Raw genomic sequence first — 24,718 nt, 5'->3', positions numbered from 1 at the left:
CATTCTGTAAGCTATGCCAAACCTAGTGGGACCACCAACACTCCCAAGCCTCCTTTCCTCTATTTGTTCTTCTGTCAGCTATGTGTTGGGTGGCTGAGTACAAAGAAACTCTGCCTTTGAATGTTGATATTGATTCTGAAATTAGAAGGTAAAATTAGCAACCAACTTAAATCTCGAATTCAATAGAAAAAGCTATCAAACATTTAGTAAACAACCAAAATAGAACATGGTTGAAATCAATACTACTAACAATTCAACTAAAACAGGGTTAAAATAAATATTACTAAAAGGAAAACAAAACAGTACTACCAATAATTTTTTCTTTCCTTTAATATCAACTTGCATTCGGGGAAAGCCAACCTGCATAGTTTTTACTAGATCTTCAAATACTGATGAATTACTATAGCTATTTTCTTTAGTTACTTTATGCATTAACCAAGCAGTTTTCAAGTAAGCCACTCGCTACAGACAACTTAATCTAACAAACAAATATGAAAAATAAAAGGAAGCTTACATAGGTCTGCTTAGCCCGTTCCTCACAAAAAGACTCATCTGGATCATTAGTGTTTGTCTTTTTCTTTACGTGAGTGATCTTGAACGCCTCATCTTGAGGCACTGGCATCCCCCGTTTTAGTTCATGCAAAAGAATAAATTGATAAGACATAAAGAAAATAAAGTAAATTCACAATCCTGCAATGAAAAGTAGAGGTAGACTTGCCAGCTTCCTCCTCAGGTGGCTCATAGCCCCACTAGTGTGTAGGGAGCCACCCTTCATTGAATTTCTATCTTTCTTCCCTATTTCACTCAGTTGTAAGAATCTTTCATTAGTTGCCCAGTAATGCAGTAACTTGTCATAGTTTTCAGGAAGGATCCACTAAGGCTTCTTGTTAGATTCGCGAACCCTTTCTAACATGTCACATAGTAAGCGCTGAGCTTTCTTCTTGAAATTTTGAGTTAGCTTCTTCTCCTGTTAGGGCCGACCACATTTTTCTATGAATGAAAAGTAAATGAGTTTAGTGGTGATAGAAAATTCTAGAGTGACAAGGTTGAAAAAGGTGAGATTGCAAGAGGGCATGATGTTGAACAAGAGCAATCTAGTGATTCTTCAACATCAGCAGATCCAGTGGAAATTATGTTTGGCAAGAATTCAAGTGAAGAGATTGAAGACAAGAACAATTCTGAGGAACAGATTGTGGTTCCTATGTGGAATTTAGCACCAAGGCATAGATTGGTGCTAATATGCAAGATGTAGATGGGCATATGCAGGAAATGAATCAGGTTGATGCACGTGAACAAGAAATTAGCCAAGAGGTAGATAAGATTCCTGTTTCAACACCAGAAAAATCAGTAAATAAGCAGCAGCAAAAAGTACAGAAGCAAAACATGCAGCATGATCTTCAAAGTACTGGAAAGAAGCAGAATCCAGTTGCACAAGGGCAGAAAAATACTGGAAACATACTAAGAAGCCAAGCAGATTCAACATATAGTATATGTACATAAAAAAATTGACCCTCCTACATGTAATTTTTTGGCGAAGAGTTGCCAATTGAGTCTTCGTGGACAAGTATGGAGGAATTTCCTTTAGAAAATGGCTGGTGTTTTGCCAAGGAAATTGGAAATGCAGATTGCATGCAATAAAAGCGACAAGAGGAAATTTGGAAAGCTTGATTAAAACAAACATCAGGCATGGTGATAAATTTTTACACTAACTGTAGCTTCTTTTTTGCAGGTTTAAGTTCTACGGCAGTCTAAACTCTTCGGGAAAGTTGAAATATGACTTGCAGTGCAGCAGTTGGATTCTATAGAGGAAAGCGACAATGGGACAAGAATGTGTATTGAAATTCTACGAGGGAAAAGACAATGGGACAATAAGCTGTCTGGGAGCAATGAGCAAGAAATTGACACTAAGCCGGGTGCGCTTTGATTTAAAATTGCGATTGATCTTTTAAAGGTATGTGTGTAGTGAGACATGTTTAATTGGAGACTACCATGAACAACAAATTTCTTCTGTACTTGAAAAAAATAAATTGTGAAAACAAATTATTACTTGAAAGAGTATTGTGAGTTCATCTCAGTTGTGTGCCAAAAAGCTTGGTTTTCTATAACCAAATGATCCATATAGCCCAGATGATGTAGCATTAAGTTTTACATAGTGTATAATGGTTGATTGTTACTTTTAAAGGTTTGGATTACTTGCACAATAGAACTAAGCCAAGAATCATACACCGCGATTTGAAGAGCAGCAATATACTTCTGGATGCAGAGATGAATGCTAAGGTATCTAACTTTGGCCTTTCTAAGCAAGTAACTCAATCAGATGCAACACATGTAAGCACTGTTGTCGAGAGAACGCTTCTTGGTTATCTTGATCCCGAGTAAGCTTTAAATCATTTATTATCCATGTATCAAGTTTAATCGTTGGTCCTTCCTATCTTAAACCTCTCTTACTACTTGTCTACAAATACTATTCCACTCGATAACTCACAGAAAAGAGTGACATCTACAATTTTGGAGTCATTCTTCTTGAACTAATTTGTGGCCGCGAACCACTTAGCCACTCGGGGTCTCCAGATTCCTTCAATTTGGTTCTATAGGTAAAAACAAATCTTATAATGTGTTTCATAGCAAACATAATAGAAAACACTTTATTGACTTCCAATAACACTCATATGTTGCTCTGAATTTCAGGCAAAGCCATACTTGCAGGCAGGTGCATTTGAGATAGTAGATGAGAGCGTAAAAGGAACATTTGATTCGAAAGCATAAGAAGAGCAACTTTAATGGCCTCAAGGTCGGTCGAGAGATACGTTGCGGAGGCCTATTATTTCGTAAGTATTGGTCGAGCTCAAAGATGCATACAACATTTAACTTTCCTATTTAGCATCTGAAGGACTTGCCAATTGATAAATTAGACCTTCACCAATGCAGCTCACAATTTGCAAATATGAGTATTCTCTAGTTCAATCAAATGGCACAGTAATTTCATGTGAGCTCGGAAATTTTTTGAGTTATTTATGTAATGGGACAGCAATGAGACAATTTTCAATCTGCGCACCCAGGAAAGTTGAAATATAATTGACCTTTTTCCCTTAAATAAAAATAATAAATGCATATACCTTTAACGCATAAAAGATCTGTCTCTGACGATTTGGTGGCATCTGGCCCTAAGTAGGTGAGTCTTTAAATAGTTTTTCTATCTCATCTGTAAGGAGTCTTGAAGCTTTGTCCGGTAACCAACTACCAAAAGTTAAACACTTAGAGAACAAACAAAACCATAAACAAAGAAAACCTCGCAGAAGGATAACTTATACCCGTATCCTGCAGGCTCGATGATGAGTAGCCCTGATGAGTCATAAGATTCCAGTTGTGGAGCACTTACACCTCCAGGTAAGTCATTCGTGCTAGGAGTGTGAGGTGCAAAACTACTTTCTTGAAGGTCAGGACCCTTAATATCATTCTGTTCAGTAGATGATGAAGAATGATGTGATACAGTCGGGCTGGGCGTAGCTGTCGGAGTACTACTAGGCGCCGCCCGCTGAGATCCGAGAGTATACCGAGTGAAGCCCTGTGGGGTAGCATAACCTAGTGTGGACATCATTGAGGGGATCAAGAGAGACGCCTCAGTAAAGCCCTGTCGTGGAGCCATATAGGGCAGGCCAAAGCTGTATGGAGGTGGAAGACTATATGCAATGTCATTAATGAGGGGGTCATGAGGCAATGGAGCGCCGCGTGGTGGGAGACTTGGCGACAAGCTTCTATCTCTAATCATAAGGTTTTCTGGTGGTCTCTGGGGAACTCTCATCTCCTTACCCTTCTTTGTTTTCTTACCCCTCTTTTCACCTGCCATTTACACAATAATATATGTAAGTATCGCAAATATAAATTAATAGAAAAGCGTGTTGTTCAATCATAGAAGTGAAGGCTATACTTGGAAAATCCTTTAACACCTTAGACTTTAATGACTTCTTTTTTAATCTTACATCATACATTATCCAAACGCCTTCATCTATTAGAATAGGCCGGCAATCAAGCAACAAAATGACACTACCAAAGATCCAAAAGCAGAGTTACTGGGGATAATTACAAAAGGAACTTCAACTACTAGGGGATAAGATGGTGAAGGGTTAGGAATGGCAAGTTGCATCAATCAAATAGATAACAATGCAAATGCTTTGCCAGTTAACCATTTGCAACTGTTAAAACTTATCCTACAAGTGGTCCAGAATGGAAACAAGAACTATACATTGTCTATTCTTGAATTAGTCTGCTGAAGCTGAAAACAATATACGTCATTTCATGAGATACTTAAACTAAAAATGTTTAGGCCTAACATTCAAACTGCTTAACGGGAACTTGCATAATTAGACATGATTTGCAAACTGACAAGACTGATGGCGATGGGAAAGATGCACAAACTTTTCATTACTACAGAGAATCCAAATAATCAAAAGCAGCACTTATGTTTTCTGGTTTGTAGTTACAAAGGAAAATAAAAACCTCATTACATAAAGATATTTGCTGGTGTTTTTACCAGAGGGCATGACTTGGTTGAAACATGGCTCAAAGTAGAATATTATTGCTGTTTCTTTGCACAAAGGAAAGTTTCTCCAAGCTTCGTACAGTTGGAATTCGTATAACAATGGTTGCTAAGGTTACTGTTTCTGTCCAACTGAAGAAACGAGGAGAGCAACGATTATTGCTTCCAATATTAGTGCTGATTAAGAATAGTTCTTGAATAGCTTGCTCAAGATCTAGAGCTGAGCTTAGAATCAGATTTTATTGACCTTTTTCATTCCAAGACGCCTTACAATGGAGAGGAATCGCAACTATATATAGAGGGAAAGATTGGGAAGGGGGAATTCATAAGTTAGTTATAACTAATTCTAAAAATGAAGCAGTCCCTTAACTAACAAGTTCATATCAAGTGACCTCTCTAACTGATTTTCAACAACCATCCAGACTTATTAGACTTACTGAAAGGGAAGAGAAGCTAAAATTGGAAACTTGCCATATTTGGATCGTATCATAGTATGATGGTCATAGACGAGAAAATGTATCTACGGTTGCACCTTTTTATTAATCTCCCACTATACTTCTAAATTGAACATACTTAAGTGGCAGATAACTCACTAAAATACATACATACAGGTAGTTAAGCATGTTAGGATCTAAAAATCAACTCTTATGGAAGAAAGAAAAAAATGATTTAATCATTTCCACAACATCCGAACCTTTTCTAATGGTTCATGATTATTGAGATGTAAGTCCACGAATAGACAATATTACCTTATTGTAAGTACTAAAAACATTAAGCTGAAATTACGTTCATGAAGCTGGATTATGCCAGTTGTGGAAGGAAATGAGGACATCTATTATATTGATTATCAGTTATCAGCTACTAGGAAATAAGATGGTGCAACATTGATTCACAATTAATACAATATCAAAAAAAGCTAGTATCACTGATCTTAGTCTAGGAAATGATGTGATTCAAGCTTATACTTTAACGTAAGAAACTAGTTTGGGACAACTAGTTCATCATGGAAGAAGGAAATTCAGACACTATTGATTATTGCAATTGTTTTCTTGCAGTATGAAATTTGGCATTGTTCTACAGAAATTCATATGGGACACAGGCTACACACAACTGGAAATAAATACCTTTGCCGAAGCTGCTGCTTCCCCAAAGAATCCTTTAAAACCTTTCTTCTTTATCAATCTTGACCCTGAAACAGAATATCACATAGAGAAAAATTGAGTACATCACCAACTTACAAGGTCAAATCTTTGGAACTAAAAGAATCCCATTTGTGAAACCCCAAATCTATTTAATCTTACAAAAGTAGGGCATTGAAAAAATAAAATTCTCTGAAATTGCATGGTAGCTAGTAGGAACACAAGAAAGTTATTTATTGAGTAATAGAAATTTATTGAATAATTCCTAGTAAGTATCGATTACACTAACAAATAGAAGAAATAGCAAATGATATGGAATATCAAATACAAGCTGATGTATTAGAACCAGCAGTTGGTATGCACATTACTGGCCAAATTCACGCATACAGGATTTCAAGAGGCAAGACACTTTTTGGTTCAGCCGGCTTATTTCATAGCTTTTGGAAGGTCACTATAGATCGAAATAACGAGTTTGCCGGTGTGATACGCAGCAAATGGCTATTCACAATATGATCACAAAGAGGCTACTCATACAAGATCTTAACCATCGTAGATTTTTCGAGAACATATGTACTTATATAAGCAAATATTGGCCAATTGTTTTATCAAAATCGCTTACTTCCATGCTATATCATGCTCAAACCACCATGGGAAGAGAACATGGTGGTTATTTTTACTAACTCATTGCTTATGTTCTTTGCGATATTTGCAAGGAAACACATAAACATAAGATAATTATGCTAACTATGCCACTTGCAAATTCAAATCAGAAAATGAGTTTATGGATCCAAAAAAAGTAGTAAAGCTATTCATTAACATGACAACTTCAAAACAATGATAGTATTCAAAAATAGAGTAATAAAGCTTAAACCATTCCAGATAGAACCTATAAATAAGAAGTAAACAATCAGCACTAATTTCAAACATGTAAAGAAAATATGAAAGTATAAAAAAAATACTTACTAATTGCTATTAATCCTCATCCCTATCTCCCTCTTTTGACCATTCTTCCTCATTGCTGTTTCGTTTTGATTATTCATTCACCTCTCGCATTAATTTCTTCTGTATTTATTTCTTCTAATATGTGTTCTGCATGCTCTAAATCATCTTCTAACTCATTGTCAACTATTTGGTGAACGATTGATATGTCGTCAGCCCGGAACGCAACTGGCAACACATTCTCCACTTCCACTCGACCCACAAGCTTGACTTTAATTACCACCCACCAAGAAGACTTACCCGGCCACGACGCCAAAATTTGATACGCTCAAATTACACCTATTAATGGTATAATGCGGACGTTGTCAAATATAGTAACCCAACAAGGTTGGGGTCGAATCGCACAGGAATAGGGTGAAAAGTGGTACTAAATTCGTAGAATGCTAAGTTTAGTGTCTAATGTCTTAATCCGATGATTTTGGTAAAAGTTGAGTTTTTTAGTAACTAATTGCTAAATATTGCTTTGGTTGTGAATTTATGGTAAAAGAAACTAAGGTTGTGTCCCCGTTAGATAGAGTGTATGATCATGGGCATTGATCTTGATATACTTCTAATGGATCATTATATGAATGCACTTAATCACTATATGAATCTCTACTATTTTCCAATAAATAAAGATTATTTCTTTCTATGATTTTCCCAAATATAAGAAAGTAACTATGAAGAACGATTAATCATGCCAAGTAAATTCTTCTTATTCCTAAGTGAATTTATTAAACAAAGTTTAAAAGCTTTGAGTTCTTGTTGTTTATTCTTACCAACCCTAATTATTTTCCCAAATAAATCAAGGTCTATGGCTTTAATCAATGTTTGCAACCATTAATTATGAATGAAGAATGAAGAATAACCAAACCCTAATAATCCATTATTTGTATATCAATCACAAATCCAATCACAAAACACCCATCAATTGGGTTCACAACCCTAGTAAGGAAAATTAGCTACTCATAGAAGGAGAAGAACAATAAGAAGTAATAGAAATCATAATGCTTGCAATTGATTGTTTGGAATTGAAGAGAATTGAATTGTAATTGTTTGTAATCTCCCAAAAGATTTCAAAATTATGAATAGCTTATACTAGGGAAAAATAAGACTGAGTTCTCTATTGAATAATAATGCAGGAAACCTAAAATCAGGTATTTATAAGAGTCAAAGCCGTGCAAAGTTTGGATCGACAAAATTACCCTCGACGGTCCAATGTACGGACCGTACTTTTTATACGGTCCTTAGAATCGTTGGATGCCTTCCGTGAAATCTCTTCCAGTCATTCGATGTACGATCAACTTTCACAGACCGTAAATATTATACGGTCCGTATACTTTGCCCGTAAAACCTCTTGTCTTGACAACACTTCTGGAACCAACATACGGTGGGTTTTACGGATCGTAAATATTATACGGTCCATTCGTTTCGACATCCGCTTCATACAAAGACCCATTCTGTTGAGCATTCACGATGGGAATTCGCGACCGTGAATATTTTACTTTCGTCCGTATGTTCCTCCGTATAACTCGTCTTCGCTAGTTTCTTTTTCTGAACATCTTTTTCACTCCATTTTCACGATTTGCTCCCGAATCACGTTAAACATCTGCAACATGTCACAAACACATCAAAACGACCAAGACTTGCTCAAAAACAAGTAAAACTTATAGCCAAAAGGTATCGAATGTGCCATAATTTCACGGCACATCACATAGTACATTTGTCTAACATTTTGTGCAATAATGAAAGGATCATAAGCCGCATACTCCCTCGTGTGGTTTACTTCTATGGTGTTATGTTGCTTGAGTACCCTTGTACCTCTATTTGGGGTTGGATCAAACCACTTGCACCGAAAAAGTACAATTCTTTTTTTGCCACCACCAGAGTACTCCAGTTCTAGGATCTCCTTAATTACACCATAATAATCAACCCCCGCTTGGTTTCCATCCCCACCTTTAACCCAAACCCCACTGTTGTTAGTTTTCATACGCTTAGATCATTCTTCGGTAGTAAATTTGAAACCATTTACCCCATATTTGTCCATAGAATAGACCATACTGGGTCCCCAAGATATGTCCTTTAAAAGTTGGTCATGGTAACCATATTATGTATAGTAAACCTATTAACAGTTAAGAAATAGTAAGTTAGCAATAATATAATGTGCACTTTTCAAATTATGTTAGTCTTGTGAAAAGGTTGTAACACTTACATAATCGTTAAACCACTTCCCAAACTGGTCATACACTTTTTCAACGCCATTTAAATGCGCAAAGTAACTGTCCGACAAAATGGAGTTTAAGTTAGTTGGTATGCCTTGTGCTTGGATATTTAGTGCAAAATAATAACAACTTACTCATAATATTGTTGAACTTCTGGGCAATTCAGCAAGGCATGTATCGATGCAGATTGAGACTTCATATCATTAAATTCTCTTGTACGTTTTTTTGAACCCGAACCAGGTCGATTGAAGATTGATATCGGCTTCGCTAAGGCATCATTCTCACCTCCTTCATAATGTCGATTGGGTCTGTTTCGCAAGCATATCACATCATCCCCAAAGTAGTAAGAACAGAAATGAGTTGTATCCTTAGCAAGATAGGCTTCGCAAATTGAGCCTTCAACTCTATGTTTCAACGATACTCTAGTTTAGACTTGCGGTTGTTTTGCATAATGTTATGTTAAGCGTGAATTTCTTTAAAATAAATTAGTCTGAGTAATAAATAAAAATTACACTTATTACCAAGAGATACATCCAACCACAATGAATCAGGGCCTCCGAATTCGCTTCTCCGAAGGTGGAATTGGAAGATGTTCCATCACATCGAAGAACCCCGGTGGAAGAATTTTCCAACTTACTTGTTATTACGGGAATATTCGATGCATCCGATCCAAAGTTGTCACCCTCAACGTCTTTGAACATAAGTCTTTGAAGAACAAACTAATTTGTATCATAGGCTTCCAAAGTTCGGTAGGCAAACTACCAATGCAATGGGGAGCAAAGTTTCCATGAACACTTTGACAATCATAGCTTTTCATCCCATGTAACTTTCCTTGCGCCATATCAATACGTTTTTCCAAATTTGACGCATGATACCTCAGGCATCTTCAAGTTCTCAACCCATTCACAAATATTTCTTCCGATCCATTGTGAATGAATAACTAGCACCTAGGGGTTTGAACACCCTATTCCGTTTGTCCCGCATTAAATGCTTGTCACGCCTACAATATTCCTGTAAGTCCAATCTAGCCTTTGGATTATCTTTGTCTTGCCCTTGACATCCATCACTGTGTTGAACAAATTATCAAAGTATTTTTTTCAATGTGTATGACATCAAGATTATGCCGGAGAAGATTATCCTTCCAATATGGTAACTCCCAAAATATGCTCTGTTTAGTCCAGTTATGTGCAAGCCCATACCCATCGAACTTGTACGATGGTTCTTCAGTAACTTTCGGAAAGTTCTCAACCTATCCCAAATTTCCTCTCCTGAAAGTCTTGGAGGTGGATATTTTTGTTCAATTGTGTTCTTCCTAAATGCATTTTTCATACTCCTAAACTCATGATCCATTGGCAAGAACTGACTATGACAATCAAACCATGAATTTTTCTTGCCATGTTTTAAAGTGAACGATTTAGTATTCTCCATGCGAGAAGGACAAGCTAACTTTCCAAAGCCATCCACCAGGACAACATCTCGTAGGCAGGAAATCATTAATAGTCCACATTAAGGTGGCCCCCAAATTAAAAAATTCTGCTTAAGAGAAACGCCAAACGTCTCAACCCCTTCAAGCCATAATATTTTCAACTCATCAATCAAAGGTTTCAAGTATACATCAATTAAAACTTTTGGATTACGTGGGCCAGGAATGATGCAATTACGGAATATATATGGACTAGTCATACACAACTCAGGTGGAAGATTATACGGTGTTAAGAAAACCGGCCAGTAAGAATATGGTGTAGCAGAAACATAATGTGGAGTGAATCCATCTGAACATAAACCCAACCTAATGTTTCGTGGTTCAGCCGCAAAGTCTGGATATGTTGTGTCAAAATGCTTCCAAGCCTCTCCGTCTGATGGATGACACATAACACCAGGCGGCCTTCTATTTTCACTGTGCCATCTCATATGAGGAGCAGAGCTATTTGATGCGGACAACCTCTTTAACCTTGGTGTAAGAGGTAAGTAATGCATCGTCTTAACGACTTAAAACGAGCTCTTGCACAAAACTTACAAGATTCTAGACCGTCGTCACCCTTATAGTATAACATGCATCCATTTTCACAACAATCAATTCTCATCGACGAGAGTCCTAACTTAGACACTAATCTTTTTGCCTTATAGTAATTTTCAGGTATCTCTAATTTCGGGTCAACTAATTCATATATAAGGCCAATCACAGCATCCATTGCACCTTGAGGAACATTTCAACCTGCTTTGATGCTTAATAATCTAACAACAATAGACAATTGAGAGTGGGGACTCCCTTCATATAAAGGCCGACTAGCATTTTACAACTGTTAAAAAAAAAAAACGACTAGCTTCTTCATTTGGAGCTTCTTCATCATGGTTACCGGATTCAAAATCGGAATGTATCCTATAAGCATCTTGAACCATGTCGTGCGTTCTAGAATTTTGGACATTAGGTTCCACCGCCCTACTACTTTCACCAACAACAAAGTTTTAAAATCTACCAAAACTATTATCCGTTTCTCCATGACTAGTCCACTCTGTATAATTTTTTTCAAAGCCGTCTTTATAGAGATGAAGCCTAACAATCTCTGGTGTCTCGTAATTCCTACATTGACATTTCACACAAGGGCACCTAATCAAGCCATGAATTTGAAAAGTTTCAAGTGTCATTTCATAGTCAACAAAAGCATCAACACCGTCTACAAATGCTTGCCTCATCCCCCCTCGGCCGTCATTTGTCCTATTATACATCCAACTACGAGATTCCACCTACACAAATAACACCAAATTTGAAATTGTTAAGGAACAAATTCAATGAATAATTTAATTCAATGTTCAAAACCTAAATCACCAGTTGCCCTAACAACCAACTTAAAGCTTCAGACTAGGAAAATTTTACTAATTATTCAACAGAGACCCAAATAACCAGTTGCCTATAGCACATTACATAAATCTTATAGAGCAACATTTCAGTCTTATAAGTACCCTTAGGCTAAAATGGACCTTAGAATCACAAACTCATCAAAACTCAGAAAATTTCAAACCAAACCCATGAAAATTTGCACCATAAACCTAAGTCACTAAAACAAGGGTATATGGACCTTAGAGAGCAAGAGATTGAAGTACTCCTTTGGCTAAATGTGCCTTAGAATCAAGAAACCATCACAAATTCATTAAATTTAAAACCAAACACATGAAAATTTGCCCCAAAAATTAATCATACACACACAAAAAAAAGAACCTCAAGGAAACATGCCAAACCATTTGCTTGATCTCTTACCCGAATATCGAAATCAAAACATAAGAAAACATGTAGCGAGAAACGACTGAAAGCTAAAGAACACAAAAGTAAAGAGCAAATTGACCTTAATAAAAAATGATCAAACTTCGACCTTAAAAGGTAAGTATTCTGACTCTCGTATTTTGAACTTGTCACACCCTTAATCCGCTAGGGTGTGATGGGCACTCGACCCTTACCTAGGGCCGAGCGAACCCGCTGACTCTCGTGACACTCATAACCATATTGGACCCTCATAGCGTAGCATAAATACATAATGGAAGATTTTCGGAAAACAAACTTTGCTTTTTATCTTTTTCAAATCAAATAAAACACGTAATCATATAAAACCCGTAAAATAATACATCACAATACATCGGCTTATGGAGCCGCTTACAAAAGCCGACATACTACATACGCGACAAATCGTACGCAGTCTCTAACATGGAACATGAATCCGTATCATAGTGCTCGGACTCGGCGGCACTCGGAGAAAATGGAGCTCGCCAATCCCGCTGGAACATCATCGCTAATATCTTCAACTCGTCCGGGTGTACACGCGCGGCATGAAAACGCGACCCGAAGAAAGGGGGTCGATGCGGAATATGTCGAGTATGTAAACCATGAAATACAATAAGCGGGATCATACTGAAGTAGAGAGTACAGAGAAATCGGAAGACTTGCCTTTGAAAACATCTATCATGCAAATACTTATGTCGGAAGCAAAATTCATATCATAATCATGTCATTATATCATAGTACATATGTACCGTACCCGGTCCTCTAATGAGGGACTCGGTAAGTAAAATCATAATATGCATAGATAAAGTATACATATAACGTGCCCCGGCCCTCATTTGAGGGGCGCGGTAAAAAAAATCATGTCATCATCATGTATGCATGCATAAACATATATATATATATATACATATACCATACCCGGCCCTCTAGTGAGGGACTCGTGAAGAGCGTGTCCCGGCCCCGCTAGAAAGGGACTCGGTATGCCATCTGGCCGCCATCCCCATATCATCACATCATCGGGACTCGGTCGTGCCGGCCCTTTTGAGGGACTCGGTGAATAATGCAAAGGAATGTGCACGAATACGTACCGAGCCGGGACTCGGTGAAAGACATATTGATCTTGCACGAAAGCGAAGTAGTGAGAAACCATATGCACATAAAATCATACTCACGGACTCGATGAAGTAGTCTAAACGGAATGTCATTTGAAAAATCGGACCATAGTTATATCAAATATCTTTCGGAAACATAGCATATATCATAAACATATTAACAAAACCATAGGGATCATAGTCATATGCCAAACCAATCCGAGTCCCTCGGAAGATTACGAACGTTATTCATTTTAAAACTTTCTACGAACAAATCGAAAGCGTCAGGCCTTTACTGAGTTACGGACGTTCGTGTTTCGAATCGTTTAGGAAACAAACCCTTTTTGAAAACAAACTTTTATGCAATCTTTGAAATCCATTCATGCGAAAAACATAAAGACCATAATTTGACTATATTAAGAATATGAATATCAAGAAACAAATATGGATCATAAACATGCTCGGACCGCTAAGTAGAATTACCTCGGATACGTGTCATAACTTACTTTTCACTAAGACATGCCAAAGAAAGGAGGGTTAAGCTTACATACCTCGATCGCTTTCTAAGCTAATCCAACTCAAGTCTCGACTCTCCAAGGTCTACACAACATCAATGGATATCGAATATTAGCCATAAACATTCGAAGAATCCAATTCCGGCCATTACTTTTTCTCTGAATTTGGCGAAGCATTTCCCCTATAAATTCATCAACCTCGAGAATTCAACTCCGCCAAATCAACATCAACAAACCACCAATCATAATAACAATATCCATAATCCATTCAAAACTCATTCTAACATTAATAACTCCTTTCTACTTGAATTTCATTAAATTCATTTCAATTTGCATTCAAATCAACATAACCACTATACGATCAATTTCTAATCCAACGCTCAAACAATATTCGATTACCAATTCTTTAACCAATTCATACAATATTTCAAACAACCCAAACAAAACTCCATGGAACACCGAAATCACCCGGTTCCAAACAACACTAACACATTTCTTTCTTCCACAATTCATAAATTATGTCAACAATCCATACATTTACAACATTCATTTTCATAAATTCAAGCACATCGAGATCACATTATCTTCCAAATCAGCCCACACAATTATAACTTCCTATGAATAATTAAAACTTCATTTTTCATCATGGAATCCACACACAAACAACAATCCAAACATATTAAATAAATTTAGTTCTTCACTTCTACATAATGGTACATACACACATCCGGCCACAGTCTCAATATACCAACTTTCATAAATTTCATTCCTCTCTTCATCACATAACCACAACAACAACAATAAAACCCTAAATAACTTTTTAATTCATTATTCCTACAACATATGGCACATCCACTAGCCACAACAACAATACCCTAATTTCTAATTTTCATTCATTTCTACATACTACAACATGTACAATTGGTAAATCATCCATAAGACATGAAAAATAAGATCAACCATACCTTTTTCCACCCCTCTCTCCCTTTCGGTTAGCTTGTGTTTTGCAAGAAAGAATGTTTTTCCCAACAATTACTCCATGGTGTAGTTGGACCCTTTAATTGATATGAAAACTAGAAGGAAATAATTTTTCATGATCAAATTTCTTGGCTCTCTCTCGGTTCAACCATGGCCGAATGGCCTTTTTTTTTTTTTTTTTTTTTTCTCTCCATATTTCTTGAACTTTCTAATTACATAGAAATGATGAAATGATTTTCACATTATATATATAGCCACTTAAATAATTAATACATGTGGCCTATGGCCCACATCATTGGCCTAGTTTAAAACCACATGTGGCTATTATCATGAAATATTTTTTTCCATTTTTGGCCCTTAATTTCCATGAAATGTCTAACTTCCCATAAATTCACTTTTAACTCCAACTTCCTTAATATTCCATACCAATACAATCATAAATGACTTGTACCTTGAAACAAAGTCGGAAAATAGCCTTGTCTTTAACTTGTCACAACTAACCTAAAATATTCCGACGTACAAAATGCGAGATATAACATCCTTCCCCCCTTTAGAACATTCGTCCTCGAATGTTCAACTAGTCGTATAGGGTCTTAAGGATCTCGAGGGGGGGGGGGTTCCCTTTACTACCATAACATGTAATCCCATTTAACAATCATATTTCTCTTTCATTTCCTCCTCGGCTCGCAAGTCATTTCCTTTCTGTTATTATTCCGCCACGGTACCTTAACGGAAGCTACATCTTTAGCACGCTACCTTCTTGCCTTACAATTAGTGTAATAAGATTCGGTGCACCCCGAGTTAAGCTCTTCCTTCTTGTCGAATCTGATCACGTTCTTCACGGATGATATCTTCAAGCATACCCATTCACCAGTCTGGAATTCTAAGTGTCGATACCGATTGTCGTCATATGATTTCTGTCATTTCTGAGCTACTAATAGCCGTTCCCTGCCTTAACCATTATCTCCTGATACAATTCTGAAAGAGGTTAGCGTATAAATTCACCCTCCTTTTTGCGGCCAACTAGTTCTGATCACTTGCTTAAATCGTCTTACAATCTTTCTTTACTCATCTTGTTACATTTTTAGCACATTGTCTCATGTCATTACCTTATCTTTAATCCGAACTCTTCTATCGTCCCTTTGCTCAAATCTTGCTCTCAACTTTCCTATCACACGTGATGTTGCAATCTTTACCCGAATGTACGAAGGGAGTCAAATTATTCTAAGAATCGCCTCAGCGTAGCTTCACTAATCCCTATGTTTCACTTTATCTTTGCCTCTCTTCTCCTACCACCAACGTCGGAATACATTTTTGGTTCAACCACAAGCATGTCCTGTTCGTTCTCAGTACTAGTTTCACCTCGGTAATTTGTCTCCAACCATCCTAACATCTTTCCTTAATGCACCTAAAGTATTATCCCCGTATTGTTGTTACCGACCCTAAACTTTTCTCGTTAAGAATTCACTTGGTCTCACCTCCAGTGTATAATATTCATAGGTAACATGACTGCCCTTGCACGACCTGCATATTTAATCTTAGTCACGATCGTTCCTTTTCCTGATTCGTACTATTCCAGATCTTACTCCCGTGCTTGTATTTGCTAGGAGTCTACCTTATCATACTTCTTTTCCCCGCTTTTCTTACTTTCTACCATAGGAAATTTTCTACTGCTAGCAACCACTCTATTGCCTACATTTTACTCTTTGATCCCGTATAGCCGTTCCACCTTTCACAATGTCTCCGTAAGCTACTCGTTACTTTCCTTTGTCGTATCCTCTCTTTAAGTCTCCATTTCCTAATATCACGTTATTCTGGATACTTACAATTAATTCTCAGCGCCATTTCGATTATTACCCTGACTTCTATCCCTTTACTACTGGCCTTTCAATCTCTCTAACTTGTCTCAGCAAAGAGCTTCACCTGCGGCCCAAGCATTCGTATTCAGGGCATTGTAGCGTCGATTGTCTTCGTCTTACACTTATATCTCTCCCTCGCTTCCCCCCTTTAGGGGTGTACTTATACTATCGCCCAATTCTACTTTGCCCTCTGTTTGCATTTCCACTCTCAATGAGGCGGCACTTTTATTTCGGCATTTAGATTCCCTTGCCGTTTATCTATTCACTTTCTTTCCTTTCCAAATATCGTTGTATTAACACTCCCCAAGCTTATCCTGTAGTGAAAACAACATCCGCTTGCCTTGTATCATTTGCACTCTTTATATATTTTTCCACTTGAACCTCGTTACTCTGTTCGGTTAATACCTTCCAAATACCGCCACGTTGATTACCGGAATACATATATCCGCTGATCTAACCATGTACAGGATATCCTGTGCGTACCTATGTACACATATAGTCCTTACTATCTTGCTTACAAGATATCTCCATACACTATTCCGACTCACCCTAATTCTAGAGCTGTGATGTACCTTTTTCTCTTTATCGGTCCAATTTGCCCCGTTCTGCGCGACCTCTTAAGGTTTCTGCCCACTCCTCCGACTCTTAATTTGTCCTTGAATCACTCTAGCTTCTCATTTACTTCTTGCGTCTGAATTGGTAAGACTTTCAGAAACTTCCCAGGGGGGTCACCCATCCTAAAATTTCCCTCACTTCAGCACGCTTAACTTTGAAACTCTGACGGAATACGACGCTTTAACGCTTGTATAACTGCGTCCACCCTACCGCATCACCTTTGTCACGTATTTTAGAGTAAATCGAAGTCTTAACGGATTTCGAAACGTCCCCATAACACGTTTCCCTCCGAATTAGAAGGGTTTCTTAGTCTCCTGACATCACAAGTTCTATTTCAACTCCCTTTAATCCTCAATATTCCCGTTTCACCTCTAGACATGACTACTTTTCCATCTTAGACCCCCAGATTTCAATGGCGCGGAGTACACCTCGATCATCGTTACTTACAGATACTCGGTTGGCGGTCCTTGGATTTCTGCCCCCATTTTACCTTGTTCCTCGTCCTTTCTATATCCGTGTCTTTCATAGTCCCATCACTTACAGTACTCGTATCCTTGACTACACATATCATGGCCTATTACTACACTGTTGTCTCGCTCCCTTCTTATTTCCTTGTTCCGATTACCCTTTCCTTTCTCATACTCGCTATCATTTCGTTATTATATAATCCTTATTCCAAACTTCCCCTACCAACTTGATAAGCCTTTCCTATTCGTTTTATAGCTCGCTTTTCCGTTTCACACTCGTCGTTAGATTCTAGCGACATAGATCATATCGTAGCTTTAGCCACTTTCTCACTAGGCTTTTCTTATTTTCATAATAATCCTCGTTACACTCGCATCATATCTTGTTCGTGATCATTCCAGTAATGTAACACTCTTTAACCCTTTATCTTTTAAACCAACTTTATTCCTTCCAAATTCTTTTTACCGTATCGACATCGAACTTCCAATTATTGTTATCCCCAATTCCGCAACTAACTTCTTTCCCGAGTGTTCCGCGCTCGTATCTTAGTCAAAAAAAAATTTCATTACTATTGGCACGACCCCGTTTCCAGACATATCACAACCTAAATCTCATTCTTTCTTTATTCCTGGAAAAATTTCGGCAGAGTTTCCTCTGTAACTGTTACTATCTCAAAACCTGTACACAAGAAATACCAACAATGCCTCACAGGGCCAACATACATATATGCATATCACATCATATTATAGCCACACGGGCTCCCAACATCATCGACGGACAAAAATAATAAACATACCTTGTACGCCCCAACTCAATCGGCTTTGTCACACTTTCTTATTTACTTTCCTTTTTAACCTTCGACTTGTATTCCAATCGTACTTTAATATCTTACCCGACATATATCTTTCATACCTTTGCTTACCTGCGTACTTCGTAGCTTCCGATGTCGCTAGTCGCTTTCTTCCGTCGATGCCATTTCTCTGCTGAAGTCAAAGGTCAGTGTCGGAAATCTCATTTCCTATGACTTGGCTCTATCGCACGATCTAAGATGTCAAAGAAGAGTAACCATCCTAGATGCCCCGTAGCCTCCTGTTTATAAATGTGGCGCCCTAAATGCCCCGTAGCCTCCTGTTTATAAATGTGGCGCGCTTCACACCATAAACAGGACTCTACCGGACACGACTTTACAGACAACCCCAAGGACAAACTGCTCCGATACCAATTTGTCACACCCTTAATCCGCTGTGGTGTGATGGGCACCCGACCCCTACCTAGGCCGAGCGAACCCGACTCGTGACACTCATAACCATATTGGACCCTCATAGCGTAGCATAAATACATAATGGAAGATTTACGTAAAACAAATTTGCTTTTTATCTTTTTCAAATCAAATAAAACCCGTAATCATATAAAACCCGTAAAATAATACATCACAATACATCCGCATGGAGCCGCTTACAAAACCGACATACTACATACCGCGACACCGTTCCGCAAAGTCTCTAACATGGAACATGAATCCGTATCATAGTGCTCGGACTCAGAAAGACTCGGAGAAAATGGAGCTCGCCAATCCCACATGGAACATCATCCGCTAATATCTTCAACTCGTCAGGCGTACCCGCGGCATGAAACGCAGCCCCCGAAGAAAGGGGGTCAGTACGGAATATGTACTGAGTATGTAAACCATGAAATACAATAAGCGGGATCATACTGAAGTAAAGTACAGAGAAATCGGAAGACTTGCCTTTGAAAACATCTATCATGCAAATACTTATGCTCGGAAGCAAAATTCATATCATAATCATGTCATTATATCATAGTACATATGTATACGCCCTCTAATGAGGGACTCGGTAAGTAAAATCATAATATGCATAGATAAAGTATACATATAACGTGCCCGCCCCGTTTTGAGGGCGCGGTAAACAAAATCATGTCATCATCATGTATGCATGCATAAACATATATATATATATACATATATACCACCCCCTACAGTCAGGGGACTCGGTGAAGAGCGTGTCCCGGCCCCGCTAGGAAGGGACTCGGTATGCCATCCTGGCCGCCATCCCCATATCATCACATCTCGGGACTCGGCCGTACCCGGCCCTTTCGGGACTCGGTCATACTACTTCTTTCGGGACTCGGTCGTACCCGGCCCTTTCGGGACTCGGTGAATAATCATATCATCATATACCGTACCCGGCCCTTTCGGGACTCGGTGAATAATGCAAAGGAATGTGCACGAATACGTACCCGGCCCGGGACTCGGTGAAAGACATATTGAGCTTGCACGAGCAGAGTAGTGAGAAACCATATGCACATAAAATCATACTCACAGACTCAATGAAGTAGTCTAAACGGAATGTCATTTGAAAAATCGGACCATAGTTATATCAAATATCTTTCGGAAACATAGCATATATCATACACGTATTAACAAAACCATAGGGATCATAGTCATATGCCAAACCAATCCGAGTCCGCCTCGGAAGATTACGAACGTTATTCATTTTAAAACTTTCTACGAACAAATCGAAGCGATCCGAGCCTTTCTGCGAAAGTTACGGACGTTCGTAGTTTCGGAATCGTTTAGGAAACCAACCCTTTTTGAAAACAAACTTTTATGCAATCTTTGAAATCCATTCATGCGAAAAACATAAAGACCATAATTTGACTATATTAAGAATATGAATATCAAGAAACAAATATGGATCATAAACATGCTCGGACCGCAAGAGTAGAATAACCTCGGGGTACGTGTCATAACTTACTTTTCACTAAGACATGCCAAAGAAAGAAGGGTTAAGCTTACATACCTCGATCGCTTCCTAAGCTAATCCAACTCAAGTCTCAACTCTCCAAGGTCTACACAACGTCAATGGATATCGAATATTAGTCATAAACATCGAAGAATCCAATTCCAAGCCATTACTTTTTCTACAGAAATTTCGGCAAAGAATTCCCCTATAAATTCGTCAACCCCGAGAATTCAACTCGGCCAAATCAACATCAACAATACCACCAATCATAATAACAATATCGACGATCCATTCAAAACGCATTCTAACATTAATAACTCTTTCTCACATACTTCAACATTTCATTAAATTCAATTCGACTGCTTGCATTCAAATCAACATAACCACTCATACATTCAATTTCTAATCCGAACCCATTCAAACAATATTCGAGAATGCTTTAAACAATTCATACAATATTTCAAACAACCCAAACAAAACTCCAACTCACCCGAAATCACTCCCAAACCCGAAAACAAAGACTAACACATTTCCTTCCTCCACAATCATAAATTATGTCAACAATACATACGTTTACAATTTCATTTTCATAAATTCAAGAAACCACATCGAGATCACATTATCTTCCAATTCAGCCCACACAATTATAACCTTAACTTGAATCATTAAAACTTCATTTTTCATCATGGAATCCACAACACAACAATCCAAACATACTAAATAAATTTAGTTCTTCACTTCTACATAATGGTACATACACACGGCCTAGTCTCAATATACCAACTTTCATAAATTTCATTCCTCTCTTCATCACATAATCCATAACAACAACAACTAAAACACTAAATAACTTTAATTCATTATTCCTACAACATATGGCACATCCACGGCCACAACAACAATACCCCAATTTCGTGATTTTCATTCGTTTCTACATACTACAACATGTACAAATCATCCATAAGACATGAAAAATAAGATTGAACCATACCTTTTTCCACCCCACTTCATCTTTCGGCTAGCTTGTGTTTTGCAAGAAAGAATGTTTTGCATGTCCCAACAATTACTCCATGGTGTAGAGGACCCTTTAATTGATATGAAAACTATAAGGAAATAATTTTTCATGATCAAATTTCTTGGCTCTCTCTCGGTTCAACCATGGCCGAATGGCCTTTTTTTTTTTCTCCATATTTCTTGAACTTTCTAGGCATAGAAATGATGAAGATGATTTTCATTATCATCTTAGCCACTTAAATAATTAATACATGTGGCCTATGGCCCACATCCTTGGCCGGCCACATGTGGCTATTATCATGAAATATTTTTTTTCATTTTTGGCCCTTAATTTCCATGAAATGTCTAACTTCCCATAAATTCACTTTTAACTCCAACTTCCTTAATATTCCATACCAATACAATCATAAACGACTTGTACCTTGAAACAAAGTCGGAAAATAGCCTTGTCTTTAACTTGTCACAACTAACCTAAAATATTCCGACGTACAAAATGCGAGATATAACAGGACTACTTCACACAAATTAGGTGTTTAGTCACTAGCTCTGATTTGTATTTTGATAATAAATCTTATGAGGTGCAAGCTATATTTAGCAATATAATTTATTGCCAGCTACTTCCACTCAAAATTTATTGCCAACTACTTACACTCAAAATTGAACACTGATTCCATTTTCAAAGTGGGTTTTCCAGAATTTATTTAATACCATTTATGTGTAATTGCGTTTAGCTCTTATTTCTTTCAAAGAAATTGAAGTACATAATGTCAACTTTGAAGCATGTAAAAAAAAAATCCCATCTTTATTCTCATCTTTCTTGATTTTCCACTCCAATTGAGTGTTATTTCATTATTTTGTATCCCCAAATGGCCATAGTAATATTTGGAGAATTTATTCAAGATCCCTTATTGGTAATTGCATTTAACATCTTCACCATTTTCTCTGATTCCCCATATAGCCAAAGTAATTTCATTATTTTGTATCCCCAAATGGCCAAAGTAATTTTTCTGAGAATTTATGGAAGACCCTCTATTTGTAATTGTGTTTACTCTTCTTTTATTCAGCAAATTGAAGTATATAATGTCAAGTTCAGTAATGGCGAAGGTCTAACAACTCAGTAACTGAAGCTCTAACAACTCAACTCAGTAACAAATTTCTTAGTCAAGAAAAGAAAGAAAGCATACCTCTTTGATGATAACTGGCGACGGCAACCGCGGTACTGGGTGTGGACGACGGCGACGGTGGCTCCCTGCACTGATGGTGATGTCGACGGTGTATTAGGTTTAGAGAGAGAGGGACCTCAAAAACGTGAGAGGGAAAGAGAAGGGTTTAATTGGGGCTGTTTTAATTTTATTTGGCTAATATTACCGACCTCATGAGGTCGGTATATTAATTATTTTATTTTTAATTTAAAACCATACCGACCTCACAGGTCGGTTTATCAAAAATAATTTTTCAATTATTTTTAATAAACCGACCTCGTGAGGTCGGTATTCTTTTAAATTAAAAATAAAATTATAATATTTAGCATCAAATAAATTTCCGACCTAGTGAGGTCGGTACATTATTTTTTCAAATTTTGGTACAATATTACCGACCTCATGAGGTTGGTTTATTTTTTAAAAAAATTGAAAAAATAAATATTACGACTTTACCGAACTCATGAGGTCGGTTTTTTTCCGACCTTATGAGGTCAGTTTTTTTCCGACCTCAACTGAGGTCGGTTTATTGAGGTCGGGAAATCCTGTTTTGTTAGTAGTGGTTGTTGTAGTTGTATTAATTTTACAAAAATCTAACATAAACTTTATACACGAAAATGTGAGCGAAATTTTAAGACTTGAGCGAGATATAAATTTTATACTGTTTTCATACACACAATTTTGAGCGGATTTTTTAAACCTTGAACGAGATATACGTTTTTCATACCGTTTTCATACACTAAATTTTGAGCGAACTTTTTAAGCCTTGAGTGAGATATACACATTTCATACAACTTTCATACATAAATTTTTGAGGGAAAAAATATTTTTTTTAAAAATAAAATAAATATTTTAAAAAAAAAAAAAAAATTCTAAAAAAAAAAATCCTTAAAAAAAGCATGTTTTGTATAGGGTTTGTAATGTTATGTTTTGTAAATATAAAACTATCGTCACGTTTCATAAATATTTCTCCTTGTGATGTATATATACGTAGTTGTCCCATTTTTTTAATCTTTTCTTTCTTCCGCCCCTTTTATGTAATTAAAAAATACAAAAATTATGTAAATCTAATTTTACTCAATCTTGTAACAACTTGTTAAGTAAAGTACTATTTTCCCCCTTGAATTTAACAACTTACTACGTTTTCCCCTCAAATTTAACGCTTATATCTTTTTTCTTAATGGAACAACTTACTATCCTATTACTTTTAGCAATTATGAGAAAAGGAAAGAACATAAATCGTAAAGTACCACGCCTCCTATATATAAACTACTATTCTTTATTAGCTTTTCATCCTTAACACAACTCAAGTGACAACTAAATGAAGAGAATTCACAACAATAAATGAGGGGAGACATGGAATTCAACTGATAACTTGTCTGCATACATCAATGATAACGATGAAAGTATCGCATTCATAGTTCTTTTTTCATTTGCCTATGAAATTTCTACTCAAATTATTGTTTACATGCAAATATTGATTATCTTTTATCTCAGATCTCTATTTAGTCATGCTCATACCATATGTAGTATTAAGAAAATCTCAATTTTCCTTCTCCTTCAGTTTTCTTCATTTCTAATCATTTTGATAATCGAATCAGTTTTATTTTTTAAATCCAAAAGAAGAATAAAACTTCCAAAGAAGACCAACTGGAAGTAAGAAGGTTTTGTTCTTCTCATGGATTAAAAAAAATTGATTTGATTATCAAATGAGTTAGAAGAAGCATCAGAAGGGGAAAGAAAACTGAGATTCTTTTTTATCTATATAATATGGTATGAGCATGACTAAAGTAGGGATCTGAGATCAAAAGAAGATAATTTTTGCATACAAATTTTGATCTCATGAGTAGAGACTTCATAGGCAAATGAAAGAAGTAGTATGATTCCAATACTTTCATTGTTACCATTGATGTGTGCAACAAGTTGTCACATGAACTCCACGATCACTTATCATCAGTTTTTCATCAAGTTCATCGTGTTAATTTCACACACGATCACTCATTATATCAATAAAGTCGTAAAATTATTTTTTGTATTATTAGAGTCCAGAACTTTATGTTAACCTTT

At 37.0% G+C, this 24,718-nt stretch overlaps 2 protein-coding genes across 6 annotated transcripts; one reads left to right on the top strand and one right to left on the bottom strand.

Annotated features, from left to right (window-relative positions):
- The first annotated feature begins 1,828 nt into the window (after positions 1 to 1,828).
- LOC132061069 (probable LRR receptor-like serine/threonine-protein kinase At5g48740) lies at positions 1,829 to 2,766 on the top strand. The gene is made up of 3 exons (XM_059453945.1): positions 1,829 to 1,913; positions 2,183 to 2,328; positions 2,689 to 2,766. Exons 1-3 carry the CDS (start codon positions 1,829 to 1,831, stop codon positions 2,764 to 2,766), a joined length of 309 nt encoding a protein of 102 aa, XP_059309928.1.
- Positions 2,748 to 22,781, bottom strand: LOC132059185 (uncharacterized). 5 transcript variants are annotated; one of them, XM_059451722.1, is made up of 4 exons: positions 9,162 to 9,283; positions 5,662 to 5,726; positions 3,312 to 3,840; positions 2,748 to 3,237 (listed from the first exon to the last, which is right to left on the bottom strand). In XM_059451722.1, exons 3-4 carry the CDS (start codon positions 3,800 to 3,802, stop codon positions 3,165 to 3,167), a joined length of 564 nt encoding a protein of 187 aa, XP_059307705.1. In that variant the 5' UTR covers positions 3,803 to 3,840; positions 5,662 to 5,726; positions 9,162 to 9,283; the 3' UTR covers positions 2,748 to 3,164. The 5 variants fall into 5 exon arrangements, with proteins under 5 accessions (XP_059307705.1, XP_059307704.1, XP_059307707.1 ...); XM_059451721.1 differs by lacking the exon at positions 9,162 to 9,283 and adding an exon at positions 8,867 to 9,128; XM_059451724.1 differs by lacking the exon at positions 9,162 to 9,283 and adding an exon at positions 6,640 to 6,676.
- Between the last annotated feature and the right edge of the window lie 1,937 nt (positions 22,782 to 24,718).

This window comes from Lycium ferocissimum, chromosome 6 (assembly GCF_029784015.1).
Source record: "Lycium ferocissimum isolate CSIRO_LF1 chromosome 6, AGI_CSIRO_Lferr_CH_V1, whole genome shotgun sequence".
In the NCBI taxonomy this organism is placed as follows: Eukaryota; Viridiplantae; Streptophyta; class Magnoliopsida; order Solanales; family Solanaceae; genus Lycium; species Lycium ferocissimum.
This window is presented reverse-complemented; position numbering and strand designations above follow the sequence as displayed.

Coding starts and splice junctions, on each gene's coding strand:
- LOC132061069 (XM_059453945.1), top strand. CDS start 1,829: ATGTGTATTGAAATTCTACGAGGGAAAAGACAATGGGACAATAAGCTG. Junction 1,914..2,182: donor AGAAATTGACACTAAGCCGG/GTGCGCTTTGAT, acceptor TTACTTTTAAAG/GTTTGGATTACTTGCACAAT. Junction 2,329..2,688: donor CTCAATCAGATGCAACACAT/GTAAGCACTGTT, acceptor TCTGAATTTCAG/GCAAAGCCATACTTGCAGGC.
- LOC132059185 (XM_059451720.1), bottom strand. CDS start 3,802: ATGAGAGTTCCCCAGAGACCACCAGAAAACCTTATGATTAGAGATAGA. Junction 3,238..3,311: donor ATCGAGCCTGCAGGATACGG/GTATAAGTTATC, acceptor AACTTTTGGTAG/TTGGTTACCGGACAAAGCTT.